The sequence below is a fragment of the Podarcis pityusensis genome (genome assembly GCF_964106645.2).
Source record: "Podarcis pityusensis genome assembly, chromosome: 3".
Taxonomy (NCBI): Eukaryota; Metazoa; Chordata; class Lepidosauria; order Squamata; family Lacertidae; genus Podarcis; species Podarcis pityusensis.
Window position 1 is genome coordinate 57,309,934 of NC_138026.1, and position 15,116 is coordinate 57,325,049.

General features: G+C 41.0%; 1 protein-coding gene and 1 long non-coding RNA gene across 3 annotated transcripts in view; one reads left to right on the top strand and one right to left on the bottom strand.

Moving 5' to 3' along the window:
• The window catches only part of LOC308473921, a 37,986-nt gene extending 34,493 nt beyond the window's left edge, over nt 1-3,493 (top strand). Inside the window, exons 3-4 of one of the 2 annotated variants that reach the window (XR_013984403.1) lie at nt 2,633-2,699; nt 3,452-3,493. This is a non-coding gene — a long non-coding RNA (uncharacterized lncRNA). Of the gene's footprint in view, nt 1-2,632; nt 2,932-3,451 lie in introns of those variants that run through there. The other variant, XR_013984404.1, reaches the window with a different exon arrangement.
• Nucleotides 1-14,338, bottom strand: part of THEMIS (thymocyte selection associated) — a 67,979-nt gene extending 53,641 nt beyond the window's left edge. The window contains exons 1-2 of the mRNA XM_080999654.1: nt 14,060-14,338; nt 579-740 (exon numbers count right to left, since the gene is read on the bottom strand). Of these exons, the coding sequence (XP_080855780.1) occupies nt 579-740; nt 14,060-14,150 (253 nt within the window). The 5' untranslated portion in view covers nt 14,151-14,338. The remainder of the gene's footprint in view (nt 1-578; nt 741-14,059) is intronic.
• Between the last annotated feature and the right edge of the window lie 778 nt (nt 14,339-15,116).

A 15,116-nucleotide genomic window follows, 5' to 3' on the forward strand; every position in this document is an offset into this window, starting at 1 on the left:
TTTATTTATTTTTGTAATCCGCCATTTGTGTACAGTTATGGTTGGGTTATTGGTTTAACATTTTGTTTTTGCTGCATTTACATTTTGTGATTTTTATTATTTTGGTGTGCAGCACTTCATGCATCATACATGAAAAAAGAAACAAATAGCACATGGTTTCCCCTATTTGTAAAGGGTAATTTTGGACAACATTAAATGAAACAATGTGCGTTAATCAAGTAGAGTCTTGGGTGATTAATTCATGGGGATCAGTTTTGATCAATAAGAGGTTCAAACTGAGGGAAGCCTTGTTTATTTTATGATGTGGGACATTTAACTGCACAGGTCATGAAATGATCTATTATACAAACTTGTTTTGCTTTAGTATTTTTCTTTTACTTCAGAGACATAATTGTGCACATTTTGTCCATCTCTGATATAAGATTGAGTAGAAAGTACCACTAATTGAAGTGCCTTCATTATAACCTCAAGCACATTGCAAATGAAACATACTGCAATAGGTACTGCAGAAGTGTCTAATTCTGTTTTTATTTACTTTTTTGGTTTCCTTATCTAACCAGAAAATATTCAAACTGTACCTGGAAAATGTAAAGGTAGCTCAACTGTAGTGGAGCAGAAGCTAGCCTCATCTTCACTTTCACAGTTGCTTGCCAGGACTTTCTTAACTTTTAATCCAACAACTTTAATCACGTCTCCAGTTGACAAGCAGCATTCATGCCCACACTTTTCATAAATTGAACCTAAAGGAGAACATAAAGATAAACATAAATGTTTTATGGATTGTTCATGGCAGTTTACAAGCATTCTTTGTTACTCTTCCCCTCCTAGATTCCTGGTAGTTTGGTTTACACCGAAGGCACTTGCAGCCTATCTCCCCTTCTGTGTGGGATTAAATCACATACCAGCAATTTCAGGTTGTGCCATTATAGGAGACTGTGAGGTCTTGTGAAGCAAACCTGCTACTTCAAAAGATGTTACTTTTGTTTTTTAAATGTATTTTATTGATTTTCAAATGTAAAACAATAAGAAAGATCAATTACTAATAAGCAACAATCAAGTCAGCATACAGAGCCTTGACAAGAAAAATGGAACATTAGCAGAAAGTTCCATCACTTACGTTCTGATAAAACTAATCAACTAAATTCGTAGTTCCATAATACTTCTTGTTACCATGTGCAAAGATCTAACTTTTTGTGATAAGGAAAGTGGCAGGAAAATGTACTGGAAAGTATGGGTTAACATTTGCTTGAACACGACATCATCCTGGCAAACAGGTTGGGATGAATGCGCAATAAATAGGGCATCTAGAAGTACCCATGAATATCAAGGTAAGTTAGAACATAAACAACATTTCGAAACTTGCTAGTACTCCATCTTCTTAGTTCTGAAAGTGTGAGGTGGACCTCAGAGGAGAGAAAGTGCAAGCTTCTCCGACATATTTTCTTCAATGTAGCTAGTATCTAGTTCAGAATTGGAACTATTTATCCACACAACCTGCTTCCGGTCCATTTCCTTTCTTCATCGTGGATGTAGGAACCAAATATTTTTAGCCAAAGTGCTACATGTTTTCCTCAAGCTTGCTTGATTTCTGTTTTTTTGAACCTCAATTTTATGGTATAAGAACATAAGAAGAACCCTGCTAGATCAAGACACAGGCCCATCTTGTCCACCATCGTGTTCTCACAGTGGCAAAGCAGATGCACAATAAAGTCTGCAAGCAGGACTAGGAACCTGCGTTCCTCCCTTATGGCTTAAGAACTGTTGACCCAGTAAGATAGAAATGAAGCAAAAACAGATGCATCCACACATAACAACAAAGTAACCTCCAATAGGGAATCAGTCTCTAACTGCTGCTAAACAGATGAGTGCTGATTGGAGTAAGTAAAAAATGGTGGTAGGCAGGTGGAGGTGGGGGTGAGTGAAACGCCCCCTAAGCCATTGTCTGCATCACTGGTTTTATCACTTGTGATGTGTGTTATAAGCATTCCTCATCTTCAAAGGGCATTTTGTCGTGCATCTCAGAAGCTACCGTACATCCTGTTATTCTGTTTCTGTTGCCTTGTACTCTGCTATGCTGAATGATCTCACAATATTTGTCAAGGCCTGATCAGTCATGAACAGGTTACCTCCAAAGCTGGTGCATTCTCCTTCACTGGAGGTTTTTAAGCAGGGGTTGGATTGCCATCTGTCTAGAATTCTTTCATTGTGATTCCTGCATTGCAGGAGGTTGGGTAGATGACCCTTGGGTCCCTTCTAGCTCCACAATTCCATGTGCCATTCAACACAGACAATCCTTGTCCATGCCACTTTGCCTGCTGGCAAACATTTTGGAATGGTATGCTCTGTGACAAGTGGTATAAATGAAATGAATAAATATTCTTGTCTGTTAATCATCTGCAGCATCTAAATAAGCTGATTCTCAGAAGATGCAATATGACAGGCTTCTGAGAAAGTTTCCCAGCCAGGTGTGCAGTTAAGCATCAATTTTCACCTGATGCTCAGTCAGGGCTCCAGCCAATTGCCCTCCTCTTGTTTCCTTCCCTCCTCCCAAGTTGTGAGTGTTGTTAAGTCTCCAGGTCAACAGCTTTATCATGTCTCAGCTGTTTCCTTTCTGCTTTCTCAGGCCAGGGAGCAGAAGTTGCTTGTCTTGCTTGCTGGCAGGCCCTGTTGACTGGTGACCCAATTCTGCCTCTAAGCAGGTGAGAAACACAGGGTCCAGCAGAGAAGGCCTCTCCTCCTCCCAGAGGGGAGGGGTTGTGAGCCAGAGCAGCCTCCTGCAGGGGCAGGGAGGTGTATTTGGCTCCCTGCTCCTGATCGCTTCTGCTGCTGTGGCCAAGCCTTCCAGCCAACCAATAGGGCTGGCTGGTGAGTGGGGCTAGCCACGTTTAAACGGCTGCGGTAGCGCTCAGCTCCCTATTTTTTTTTTTAAAAAACCAACACAAACTGTTTCCTGACATCCTAGAGTGTACAGAGTTTTGAGTTATGAACCTTTTTTCTTTAAGCCTGTGAAAAGTAAGGAGTCAAAACAACCCATTGCTAGTAGCAGGTAATACTCAATGCATCTCATGGCATATGTGTGGGTAGAAAGCCATTTAGCAGCTACTCATATAAATGGACCATTTTTATCTCTTCCAGGTGGGTGATAGGAAACACAGCCACTGCTGTCCACAACATTCCAATTTCCTTTATGCTACCTGCAGCAGAAAGATAGGAACAACCTAGACTGAGCCTGCCCAGAAGTTCTTTTCCCTGCCTACTTTCCCTAGAATGCAAGGAAAAGTCTGGAATGTTCTTTGCAGACACACTTAGATCTCTCTGAGCTATTTCAAGAGTGGAAAGTAGGGAGAGGACTGGCAAGAGGCACATGGTTTCAGTGGGTACTTGCACATGCCTAGAAAAGTAAAGAGTGGGCAGAGTTCAGTCTTTCAAGATTTATTTTGTTTCTTCCTAGAACCCTGAGAGTCACCAGAAGCAGTCAGTTGCAAAAGAGTGCTGGAATTTGTTTTGAGTGCCAGACCTGAGCTCCGAGTTGCCATTGTTAAACAACAGGGAGTCAGGAATCCTTCCCAATCTGCTTCAGATCACCCAAAAGTCGATCAGGAAATCCTGAATTACCAGTTCCTGGCATGGTAATGACTTAGAAGGCAATGACTTACGTAGAAGGGAAATAACACCTTTTGCCACAAGTGAAGAGATTTGCAAACAGTGCTACTTCAAGGCAAGCAGAAGTTTCCAACTTGAGGGAAGCTAATCTGGGTCAAGGGCAGTGGTACTTACTGAAACTGAATGTTGTTGGTCTCAAGAGAGAATGGAGTATGCTACTAGGGGTCAAGTCAAACTACCATGTTAGAAGCACTGAAGTGACCTCTCTGGGGCACAAGCCTAGGTAGTGTGTATGGTGGTTCTGAGCTACCCACACAACAAGAACCCCCTTCTGACATCGCTGGTGTGGTCCAAAGGAAAGCAAAGCAATACGTTTGACACCAGCTTGGCTGCAGGAGTTGCCAGGAGGAGGCATAACAAGATGCCACCCTTAGGACTCCACTCAGGATTTGTGTAGGGTTTACTCCTAAGCCTTTGCTTTTAAGGTGACAAAGGTTCATACTCTGTCCCCATTAACTCCTTTCTCCCATCATAATCAGCAGGCATAAGAGGGGAAGGCGATGCCATGGAGCGGGAACAGTTTTTGGCTAAATGGCCACTTCCCCTTGTGGAAAACCTTATTGGGGCCATAGGTAAAAAAAGAAAAAGGTAAAAAGGTAAAGGTAAAGGACCCCTGGATGGTGAAGTCCAGTCAAAGATGACTATGGGGTTGTGGTGCTCATCTCGCTTTCAGGCCGAGGGAGCCGGCGTTTGTCCACAGACAGCTTTCCAGGTCATGTGGCCAGCATGACTAAACTGCTTCTGGTGCAACGGAACACCGTGACGGAAGCCAGAGCATACAGAAACACCGTTTACCTATTTATCTATTTGCACTGGGGTGCTTTCATACTGCTATATTGGCAGGAGTTGGGACAGAGAAACAGGAGCTCACCACGTCATGGGGATTTGAACCACTGACCTTCTGATCGGCAAGCCCAAAAGGCTTAGTGCAGGCATATCCAAAGTCCATTTTGGGGCCCTTTGGCAGTTTATGGGGTAAAATCCTAAAAAAACCTCAACAACTTCAATCTTAAAAAAAAAAGCTCAATAATTTCAACCCTAAAAAAAGTGCAACAACTTTGGTCGGCCTTTTGGTTGGCCCTCACGGCCCTTCACTTCATCGAACCTGGCCCTCTTTGAAAAAAGTTTGGACACTAATGGCTTAGTGCAGGGGTGTCAAACTCAAATTCATCGGGGGCCGCATCAGCAGTTTGGTCACCCTCAAAGGGCCGGTTGTATCTGTAGGACTATGTGTCCACTCTTTATTATCATAAATTATTGTCACTGCATTCAATTATTACTGTTTTTTGTAATAATGTAAGTAATAACTAGCTATGAAAGCAGAAACATAGTCAGAATAATGGCAAGTAGAATGCATGTAAAGTGGAGGTTTGCTGTGTAGAATGGCCGGCGCCACTAGAGGGCAGACGTTCTCTGGCTTGTAGGCTGCCGCGCATGCGCTGAAGAGGCGGCTTTCTTGTGTAAAAAAAAAAAGCGAGAATAAAAGGTGAAGGCTGGCGGCCAGTGGCGGCTACACGGGCCACATGACGAGGTCTGGCGGGCCGGATTCGGCCCGCCGGACCTTGTGTTTGACACCCGTGGCTTAGTGGTTTAGACCACAGCGCCACCTGTGTCCGTGCTATTGCAGCCATATTTCAGTGGTGGTGGGGCAGATCAAAAGTGGTAGGCTGTATCAGGAGTTGACTCTTACTATTTTGTATTTCAGCCTCGCAAAATCAGAGGTTTCGACACCACCCCCACCTTATGTATATTTATGAAATAATTGGGACCTGAATTTCCCTATTTTCCTCTTTACCTGTTTTTCTCTTTTGTTTCTATCACCAACCCTATATATGTGTTTATTTATAACCTGCAAAAATTTCCTACATGCATACATACTGCAGATGTGTTTACAGAGCCTCATCAGTGATCCTGCCGATTCAGGAATGTCTATTAGACTATATGCCATTATTTTACATTTTAAACTGCCTTGAGTGCAGAACTGACACATTGCCCGTTACCACATGTGTGGTAAGTAAATCCAAATGACATTACTTACGGAAATGTAGCCCATCTTCTCAAGTGTGGTACAGAATGTCCTGGATCAAGCTATTCATTTCAGTCAAGAAACAAAGTAATTTGAGCCGCCTGTAATCAAGTCATTTCCCTGGTATTGCTGACAAGGAGTGAGATCAAGTGACTTTTAAGGTAACCCCTCATTTCCAGTAATACGTTAGGGTCTCTGCAATGCATGTAAGAATCAAAAGCACATTGCTGGAGCACCATATTTCATAGTGTATGCAGAGAATAAAATGTAATGCATTCCCCATTGTCATCATGCAAAATTTCCTGTGTTTTTCTTCACAAAGAAAGCATGAAATCCATCAAAGACATAAAGGTAATTAAGCAGAAATACTGATTCTTCCTTTCAACAGAAGAAAGATGTTGCATACTCCTCTTAGAGGAAACTGGAATAATGCAGTCTATTTACTAGGATCAAACAACGCCCCTGAAGGCTGGAATTAAAGAACTTAGATGCCTTTGAATCCACCTTTTTGAGATTGCTACTTTGTTCAATAAGAACTACATTTATATCCCTTTACAACCTCTTTCCTGCTTTTTTAAAAACAAATCCACATTAGCCACTGCTGTGATCACATCAAAGCAACCAAACAGTTAGTTCAATAGCTTTTCCCTCTGATTCTTCTAAAATGTTAAATGGGTGCAGGGTGGGAGAGAGAAATATTATGGTGGTTTCTTTTTATGAGATTTTCCTGTCATTAAGTCTCCCAGTAATATTTTACTTTACCTGAAAGATAACACTGTAAATTTTAGAAAGTTTGTATACTACATGAGAGGAAACAACAAGTTGTACAGTCATCACTGCATTATGACAGAATGATAGAGGTAAATATAAACAAGTGAAAACAATGGGTTTTAAAATACATTTATTTAATGCTCTTTTTAGTTTGAGAAGATGTACTTTTGCAGCGCAGGGATCTTTTAAGTAAAGGTATAGATTATCATTTTTTAAGCACTCATACTGCAATTCTTCATGTTTACTCAGAAGTAAATTCCATTGAATTCAACCCTATATATAGTACCCTGAAGAAAGATCAATCCTCAAAACTAGAGTGTAAAATACTAAAGTTACCATCCAGTTTACAGCTGCATGATGATGATTTATTCTCCTGTTTACATCCAGTGTGCTCCCACCCCACATTTTGTAGTGCCCCTCATCTGATACTCAAACTGGGAGTCACAGGTACCAGCCCAACCCCCAACATTGTCTGATTCACTCCAAACTGGTGCCAAGGTTCTGCAGTCGTTTGGCAGCATCTCTCTCCCCTCCTCAAACAAAAACCCTCAGTAATTGGTGCTCAAGGATCATAGGTATCACTCCAAAACCCAACATTATCTGATTCACTCCAAAATTTGGGGGTTTTGTAGTTAACAGAGGTTTCCAGTGATGTTCTTAAATCCTGCAAAGGGGCCCCATCTTTTATCCCTTAATAAAACATTCACTGCTGCAATGCTACAGCTGCAGGGGTCCTCCTCCAAGTCCCCAGAACCAGAGTGGGTGGTAGCAGTGCAGCTTGGACTCCCCTCCCCCCACATCCCTGTTCCCCATCAGCTCAAGAACAGTGGCCCTTTAAACAAAAAGGGAAATCTCAGAAACCTTGACACCTGCATGGCTCAGGGGCTTCATGAATCCCAGCTGCTGTATATTGCATTTACTTTCCAACGCCAACACCTGCTGCTGTGTCTTCTGCAGCTTGTTCCTTGCCATTCCTCCACTCCTAGTTGTGTCCCTTCCTGTTTTTCTAGGAATTCGTTCCCTTGTGCTCAGTGGAGCTTATGCGATTGCAGCCTCCACGAAGGCATCTTCCCAGTGAGTGAATGGATTGGGTTGAAACAAGCCATATCACCTGGACCTTCAGCTGCCTATGTACAAACATACACAGAGGGAACTCCCTTTGCGAAGGTTAGTACTGTACATATCTGTTAGCTGACTGCTTTTTGTTCAGGACATCCAGGTTTTGCAAATACCTACCCAATCCTTAGAAGAAGCAAGGGGCATAGATTTATCTCTCCACATGCAATAGTAAAACTTTAAATGTTAAGAGCTTTAAGCTATTTCTATCCTAGGCAAATCCTTTAAAAATCACTTCTGCTGTTTTTTTGATTTATTTCTCCCCTGATGGGTTTATGACACTTTCTGCTGTTTCTCATTTATCTGGCGGGTTTGAACTTTGCTTGCAGTGACAGAGCTTTGATGTAAGTGCCATCATTTTACAGGAAAGAGTAAGTTGACACCTCAGAAGCTTTTTATTTTAGAAAAAGAAACACCTTTTTGTTTGTTTGTCTTGCTTCTCAACTTCAGAATTAGCTGGTATTAAACATCATCCTTAAGTAATGTATAAGTGAATTAACCCCCTTCTGCTCCTTGTCTGCGTGTTCCCTTTGTCAAGATAGGGCCTATATTACAGATCCGGAAAGGTCTTGACTAGTCTAATTTATACAAGAAGCTTGTTCAGGTTGCTCAGTTTCAGATGGATGAGCGGGCAGATGGAAACCAAGAGATGCATAGGAGTGGGGTCAAGGGAGAACATTATAGGACTCATAGAAAACATGAGTCATTTTGGAGCTGGGAGGTGTGGGCGAGGTGAGATAAGGAATCAGCAGAATGTGGGACAGTATTATGACATTTTGCAGCGATTTGTGACCTTTTGTTGTGGGATAACACCTTTCTTAAAGCAATGTGTTCTTGAAACCATGCAAAGTTTGCCATCGCAGGATTGAGACTCTGCTGATCAATTATATTTTACAACCCCCTCCCCCCACAAAACAGTTACTGAGCTAAGCAATAAATAGAAGAAACATCTGCCGTTTATTTTATTCTATTTGGCACATAGAGAAGTAAACATTTAATTCAATAAACTGTGTGGCCTGTTTTTATGACTCCAACCCTTGAGAAAACATTAGATGACATAATATGATATTTAATTAATTTCAAAATGGCCTTGGTTTTTCTTTTCTAAGCAAAAATATTTTTAATAACCTGAAAGAGGAACTTTTAAACATTCTCTGCAGCCCACTTAATTATTTGTATTTCATGTCTTTTGAACTCAGTTGGAACTAGAACAATTTTAATCTTCATGCTAACTGGATTATAAACCTTGCTCTCTATTTTATTAAGCACACATTTTATTCTTGTACCTATTGGTCTTCATTCCAATAGTCTGGAGTCTGATTATTTGCCTGCAATGGACACCATCAGCCTGAACAATATTTATAATTATCTCTCTCTCCCCAGAGGACTTTTGTGGCTGCTCCTCTGTGTGTGTTTTTAGATTAGTTTTACCTCCTATACCTGCCACTTTTTTCTTACTGCTGTTTAATTTTGTTGTTGATTGTTTAATTTTTGTTCTGTTAAAACTGTTGTAAGCTGCCCTGAGCAGAGCAAATGAAAAGCAGGCCATATTACATAAATGCTAAAAGCATTTTGATGCAAATGACACCATTTTACATGAAAACAACAACAAAAAAGGTTAAAACCTCCATCAGCATTCTGTCACTTATTTTGACGTTCAAGCCTGACAAGATATTAGGCATTCCACATGTTGTTAATACTCATTTGTATTTTTCATGCATATGGATCTATGCAATACAGTGGTACCTCGGGTTAAATACTTAATTTGTTACGGAGGTCCGTACTTAACCTGAAACTGTTCTTAACCTGAAGCACCACTTTAGCTAATGGGACCTCCTGCTGCCACCGCGCTGCCAGAGCCCGATTTCTGTTCTTATCCTGAAGCAAAGTTCTTAACGTGAAGCACTATTTCTGGCTTAGTGGAGTGTGTAATCTGAAGCGTATGTAACCTGAAGCGTATGTAACCCGAGGTATCACTGTATTCATAATTGCAACAGAAGTAGTTTTATGTCTTGATAGGAAACTGTCCTGATTTTTCCTTCCTGACAGACAACCAAGGGAAAACTTTTTTCCTAAATGGAATCTGATTGTGGAAAGCAGCTGAGGTTTGCTTGGGGGGTTTTGGGGTACTGGTTGTTGCACAGACATTTTTATTTATTTATTTCTCTTCTTGTATACCAGTTTTAATAATAATAATAATAATAATAATAATAATAATAATAAATTGTTATCTACTGAAGTTCTCACCCTGGGCCAGCAGGGGGATACTGTAGATAGTTATGCAAATTAAGGATCAATAGTGACGTTCAGTGACTGGATAGTTTGTATGCAAATGAAGGATCAAAAGTGACGTTCAGTGATTGGCTAGTTACAGAAAATGGTTACTGTTGCATTCTAGTGGAGCTCTATATAAGCAGGCTGACTGAGCTCCTCAGTTCAGTTCTGTTCCAGCTTACAAATAAAGAGCTGCTTTGGAAGAATTGCTGTGTCGTCTGATATGTTCGCCCACAACTTAACAATAATAATATAAAAAATGACATCCAGCCTGATTAAGAGTTCAGAAGCCTCTTCAGTATTTTGTGGCCTTTTGGTTGGCCCAATAAAGATAGTGCCTTACTCTGGGTTTTGGAAAAGTAAAAAACTGGATTACTTTTATCCAGACTGTTTGCAATGACAGACCTTGGGGTCTCAAATTTGGTGCCTCCTGCCTCTCGTGCTCCATTCTAAATAATAGTTGTGAAGTCCCCTGCGTTGTTCCCAAGGCTCTGCATCCAGTGCAACTAAACCAGTCGCATGCCCCTAAATGTGCCTCTGCTTTTTGGCTCTTTGTCCCTGTGTATGCACCTAGGAAACCTTCATATTGCTGTTGTATTTTCTTAGTGAGTATGTATGTATGTATAGATAGATAGACAGATAGATAGATAGATACGGTTTTGTGGACAAGCCACTTCCTCTTTCTTGTGAAATTACATGATGTCGAAGTTTAAGGCCCAGTTTAAGAATTAGATAATCTTATATAGTCCATTTTTACCAATGCTGTGTCTGCATGTTCACAGCATGTGTAATATGAATTATTTCAATAAATGGCTCTGGGCAGCTCTACGTTTCTCTAGGGAAAGATTACACTTTTTTGCTTCCCTGCCACTGGTTCAATTAGCCCAGCAGAAAATTAAATTTACTTGCCTCCTGGAAATTTTTTGTATTGATATTTTTAAAAGGCATCTTTCTTCAGTGAAGAGATACTGAAACATGTATCCTAATCTCTACAAAATCAATGAGCAAACTATGTGCTTAGACTGCTAAATGTCAATATTTACTAAAATATTCTAGAAGAGAAGATATAGCGGAGTTTCAATTTATGTTAATCATATTTACTTTTTTATTGTTAAATACCTTGTTCAGTTGCTGATCAGAAAGGAACTAACAAATTATTATATTTGAGAAGCCTCTTTTCATAGTTGCTTCTCCTACTTCCTCCTCTCTCTTTCCCACAAAGTTATAATGGCGCTCAGGCTACAGTAATGGACAGTAGGTTTCCTGGCCAGGTCTGTTGGGCCATCTCATTCCTGTGTTGTATAATATGGGTGGGCAGAATGAAGGTTGGGATCTACTAGAAGTTGTGTGAGTGCTTTGCAGAGTAAATCGGCAAGGGTTTCTGACTCCTAATTGTTTAACAACAGATATAGCAAAATGGCTTTGTTTTCTTACCTATATTATGCTGCTGAAATGAAGACCAAGAGCCGTTTTTGTATCTGTTAAAGGATGGTGAGCATAGCTCAGTTCTAACACTGAAAACAAATTCTGGGGCTCAGAAAGTGTGCTCTTTGTTTCTAACTGTATGTCTTGTTTTGCACCTGGTTATCTGGTTGGCAGATCTTGAGGGTTCTAGTAAAAGAAAACAGAGCAGATCTGACAAGCTTTAAAGCCTGCTCCCCCCATTTTAAATCATAGAAGAATGTAGAATGGGGGAGAGAAATGTTACTCGTATGCTTCAAAAGTGAAATAATGCACATTGTCTAAAATTACCTCGTGCAGACCCTCCAAGTGTCTCTATTTTCCAGGGACAGTCCCATATTTACTGAAGTCATCCCAGTTTCTGATTTGATCCTGGAATATCCCGCTTTTCCTTCGGACACCCCTATTTTCATCAGAGAATGTTGGAGGATATGGTAGTGGCATGGAATGTATGGGAAAATTCTCTTGAGAATCTCTTGCTTCCCCGCCTCTTCGTGCTTTACATGAAAATACAGTATAAACCTCAACATATGCTATTAAGCTTTAACCTGTGTTTGAAAATAAAGTCATATCTTGATAGAGACTAACAGTTGTTCACCTGCTAAACAGCAACACTGCACAGAGGACAATATTTCTGCAGATTTTTTTAAAAATAAAGAACATACCACTACATTTTATGGTCAGTGTTCATAGTAACTGAAGCAAACATGGGCTTTGTACAAGATAGAACAGTGAGAAGTTATATTAGAAAATATAGTTTCTGGGGCCTTCCTTTTATTTTGATGTGGTTTTGTGGTATTCTAAGTAGAGCATTCTGTAAAACATTATGGTCAGTGATGGTGAGTACTAAAATACAATAAAGACTGAACAGGGTATGATGTTAGTTTCCTCGCAATAGTGTTGTATATGTGCATTCAGTTCGATGCAAAAAGCACTGTTGGTTCCATAGCCTCTATTCTTTTTGTCTTAGTGATCTCCAACTTTGCACAGATAAGGAGGACCACAGTTGGTGAGCAATCATTCTCCATTTGCTTTCCCCATAATAAATATAGCCACCAAAAGCAATGTTAGAGCAAGGCACACATACACACAGATTACAGTAATGTTGCACGGATGAAAATTTAATGCCAAAGAGGTTGCTGCCTTTCTCCCGTCCAATGGCTCCCTTATTTAAATGGTGTGGGTGAAAGCATAGACACAGTGAAGGGAACAAAAATGTAAGTAGAATAGCTGCTTCCCCACGACCAATTTGATGTGGCCTGCTGCAGACCCATTCTTAGTCTCCAGGCCACCCCTTCTGAGAATCGCTTCCTATTTTGTGTCATTTGTGCATGAAAGAGGGAGATGGGGCAGTGAGTGAGATGGGTGACTTGGCTGCTACACTGTGAGTGGGAAGCCTTGCAGTGATCCATAGGACAGGGAAAGAGAAGAGAAGGCAGAAGAAGAGATAAGACAGATCAAATAGAAAAACCAATAATGGCCTAAACTGTTGGTGACTAACCTTTTTTGATCCATAGTCAACACTTTGAAGGCAACATGCAAAAGTGGGGATGGCAAAAAAAAGGGATGAATTTAGTGGAGTCTTGGAGGAAATACATCTTTTTATCTGGCTTCATGACATCACAGAAGGGGACCCATGGAGCAGTCAATTTTCATAAAATGACAGATTTGGTCGGGGTCTCAGGGGCCTTGACCTAAACTATCATTGTTAGACACCTCTCCGACCCCAATAATCAGTGCTATAAAACCTAATGATATCAATGATCTTTTGAAGGATGCACATTTTATTCCAAGTACTGAATATAGAGATCCAGACATGGGAACTGTATGCATAGCACCTTTGGAGGTTCCCATTTCTTTTGTGCATTGCTTTTCTTAGATCTGGGCCTTAATGAATTGCCTGACAATGGCTCATCTTCATCATATATCTGAAGCTCTATGATGGCACTTTAACAGTTCCTGGACAGAATCCTGGGCACTGTAGTCGGTTAGGGGTGATGGAATCTGTACCGTTGTGAGGTCAGCACCATTCGCAAACTACAATTCCCAGGATTCTCTTCATGACTTTTAAAGTAGTACAATCCTGCTTTAAATGTATGTTGGGGATGTGACCTTAATGTCTCATTTCATGGAATATTTGAATGCAATACTAACACACACACACCGGCCGATGCTGATGGCTAGGGGTGGGGGGTAGTTTAGTAGGGCACATAGGTCTCTGTCTGTCTGCCTCCACCAGTAGAGAACAGCACTCTTGATATGCCATGACGGAGGGTCCAGTTTTCCTAGCATGTGGAAAGCCATGAAATAGGATGGGGGGGGGGCAGAAGCCCTCTGTATCCTTCACTGGACCCAGTTCTTAGGCTCATCAGTTACAACAGCAAACCTGTAAACAGAATGCCCCACCCCAATGATACGAGTCCGGATTCCTTGGGATGTGGCAATAGATCTGCACTCATCTGAGCCCCCAAGGTTGGATTGCTCTACCTTAATAGCTTATGTATGAATGCTGGCCTGCATTATATTTGATACTTATTTACCATGTTCTTACAGCACAGGGTCAGCCTCCTCTGTAACTGCTTCTCTATATCTATCTTTAATATGTACTATAAGCGAACTTGCTAATGATGGCTGAATGTCATTTTCTTACAGCTCCTAGCTGTTTGAATACATTCCAGACACAGAGCTAAAACCATAGTCACCACTACATACACCCAGCTAGAAATATTTTCTTAGAACAAACCTCACCTTCGTCATAAAAGCCAGACTGGATTTGCAGAATCCGAGGGAGAGAGCTTGGATCCAAGGAATGGATGAAATTCTTCAAGCTTGAGGCCATGGTCCGTGCAACAGCTAAAAAAAAAAAGTATTTAAACAGAAGTACCTAGTAGGATGCTCTCTGTTACCTCTTGCACATAGAAAAAGAAAGGCCTGCAAAATCTGAAGCAAGCTTTCTGTGGAAAGAGAGAGGTTCTTGAGCTTTCTCAGAGTGAAGACCACTTCCTCTGAATTCACGTTGGGTTGGTGGAAGGCAGTCATAGGAAGCTAAGAGAAATGCACGGCAGCACCTGGCTATATACTAGCTTGTGCTTGTGCCATTTTGGGCTACAGGAAATGCAAAATACAAGTGCGTTTATGTCAGTGATAAGGAAAGGGTGGCGCCAAAAGAACGTGCCAACTAGGATATGGTTTGGTACTTAATGCATCTGCAACGATGCACACACAACAATAATACCTTGTCTTAAACCTTTGATAGTTTGACACTGAACCTCTGGAACATTAAAAAGTACTGTTTTTTCTTCTTTTTAAGGAAGCCACAAACTGTCTTTGAACAGATGAAATGAAACTGTTTTGCTGCTGTTGTTTTGCAGAATTCATAAGGGAAGTGAGATAGTTTAAAGGGAAGGTGCCATCTATAACCTGCAGTGGCTAGTCAAAAGTAGCAGGAATGTTTGTGTGTGCACAATGGGCAGCTGATGAGCACGGAAAGGGTGCAGCTGATGAGGGGGTCTAGCTTGTGTATCCTTGTGACACCCCCTGTCATTTTAGCACATTTTCTTTTCTTCGATCTCATATTGGCAAGAACCAGATCCTGGGGGTCCCATATGGCTGGTCCATGAGGCAATTGTTTCTCATCTCAGACAATTATTATGGAAATGCAGCTCCCACATATTGCAGAAAGGGGGAATTGAGATGATCATTAGTTTGCAGCACCTTCCATATGAGGAAAGGCTAAAGGCCATGATCTCAATGCTTACGCTTTATTGACAGCCTGGGGAGCAGGTTGTGCATGTTGTTTTCTAGT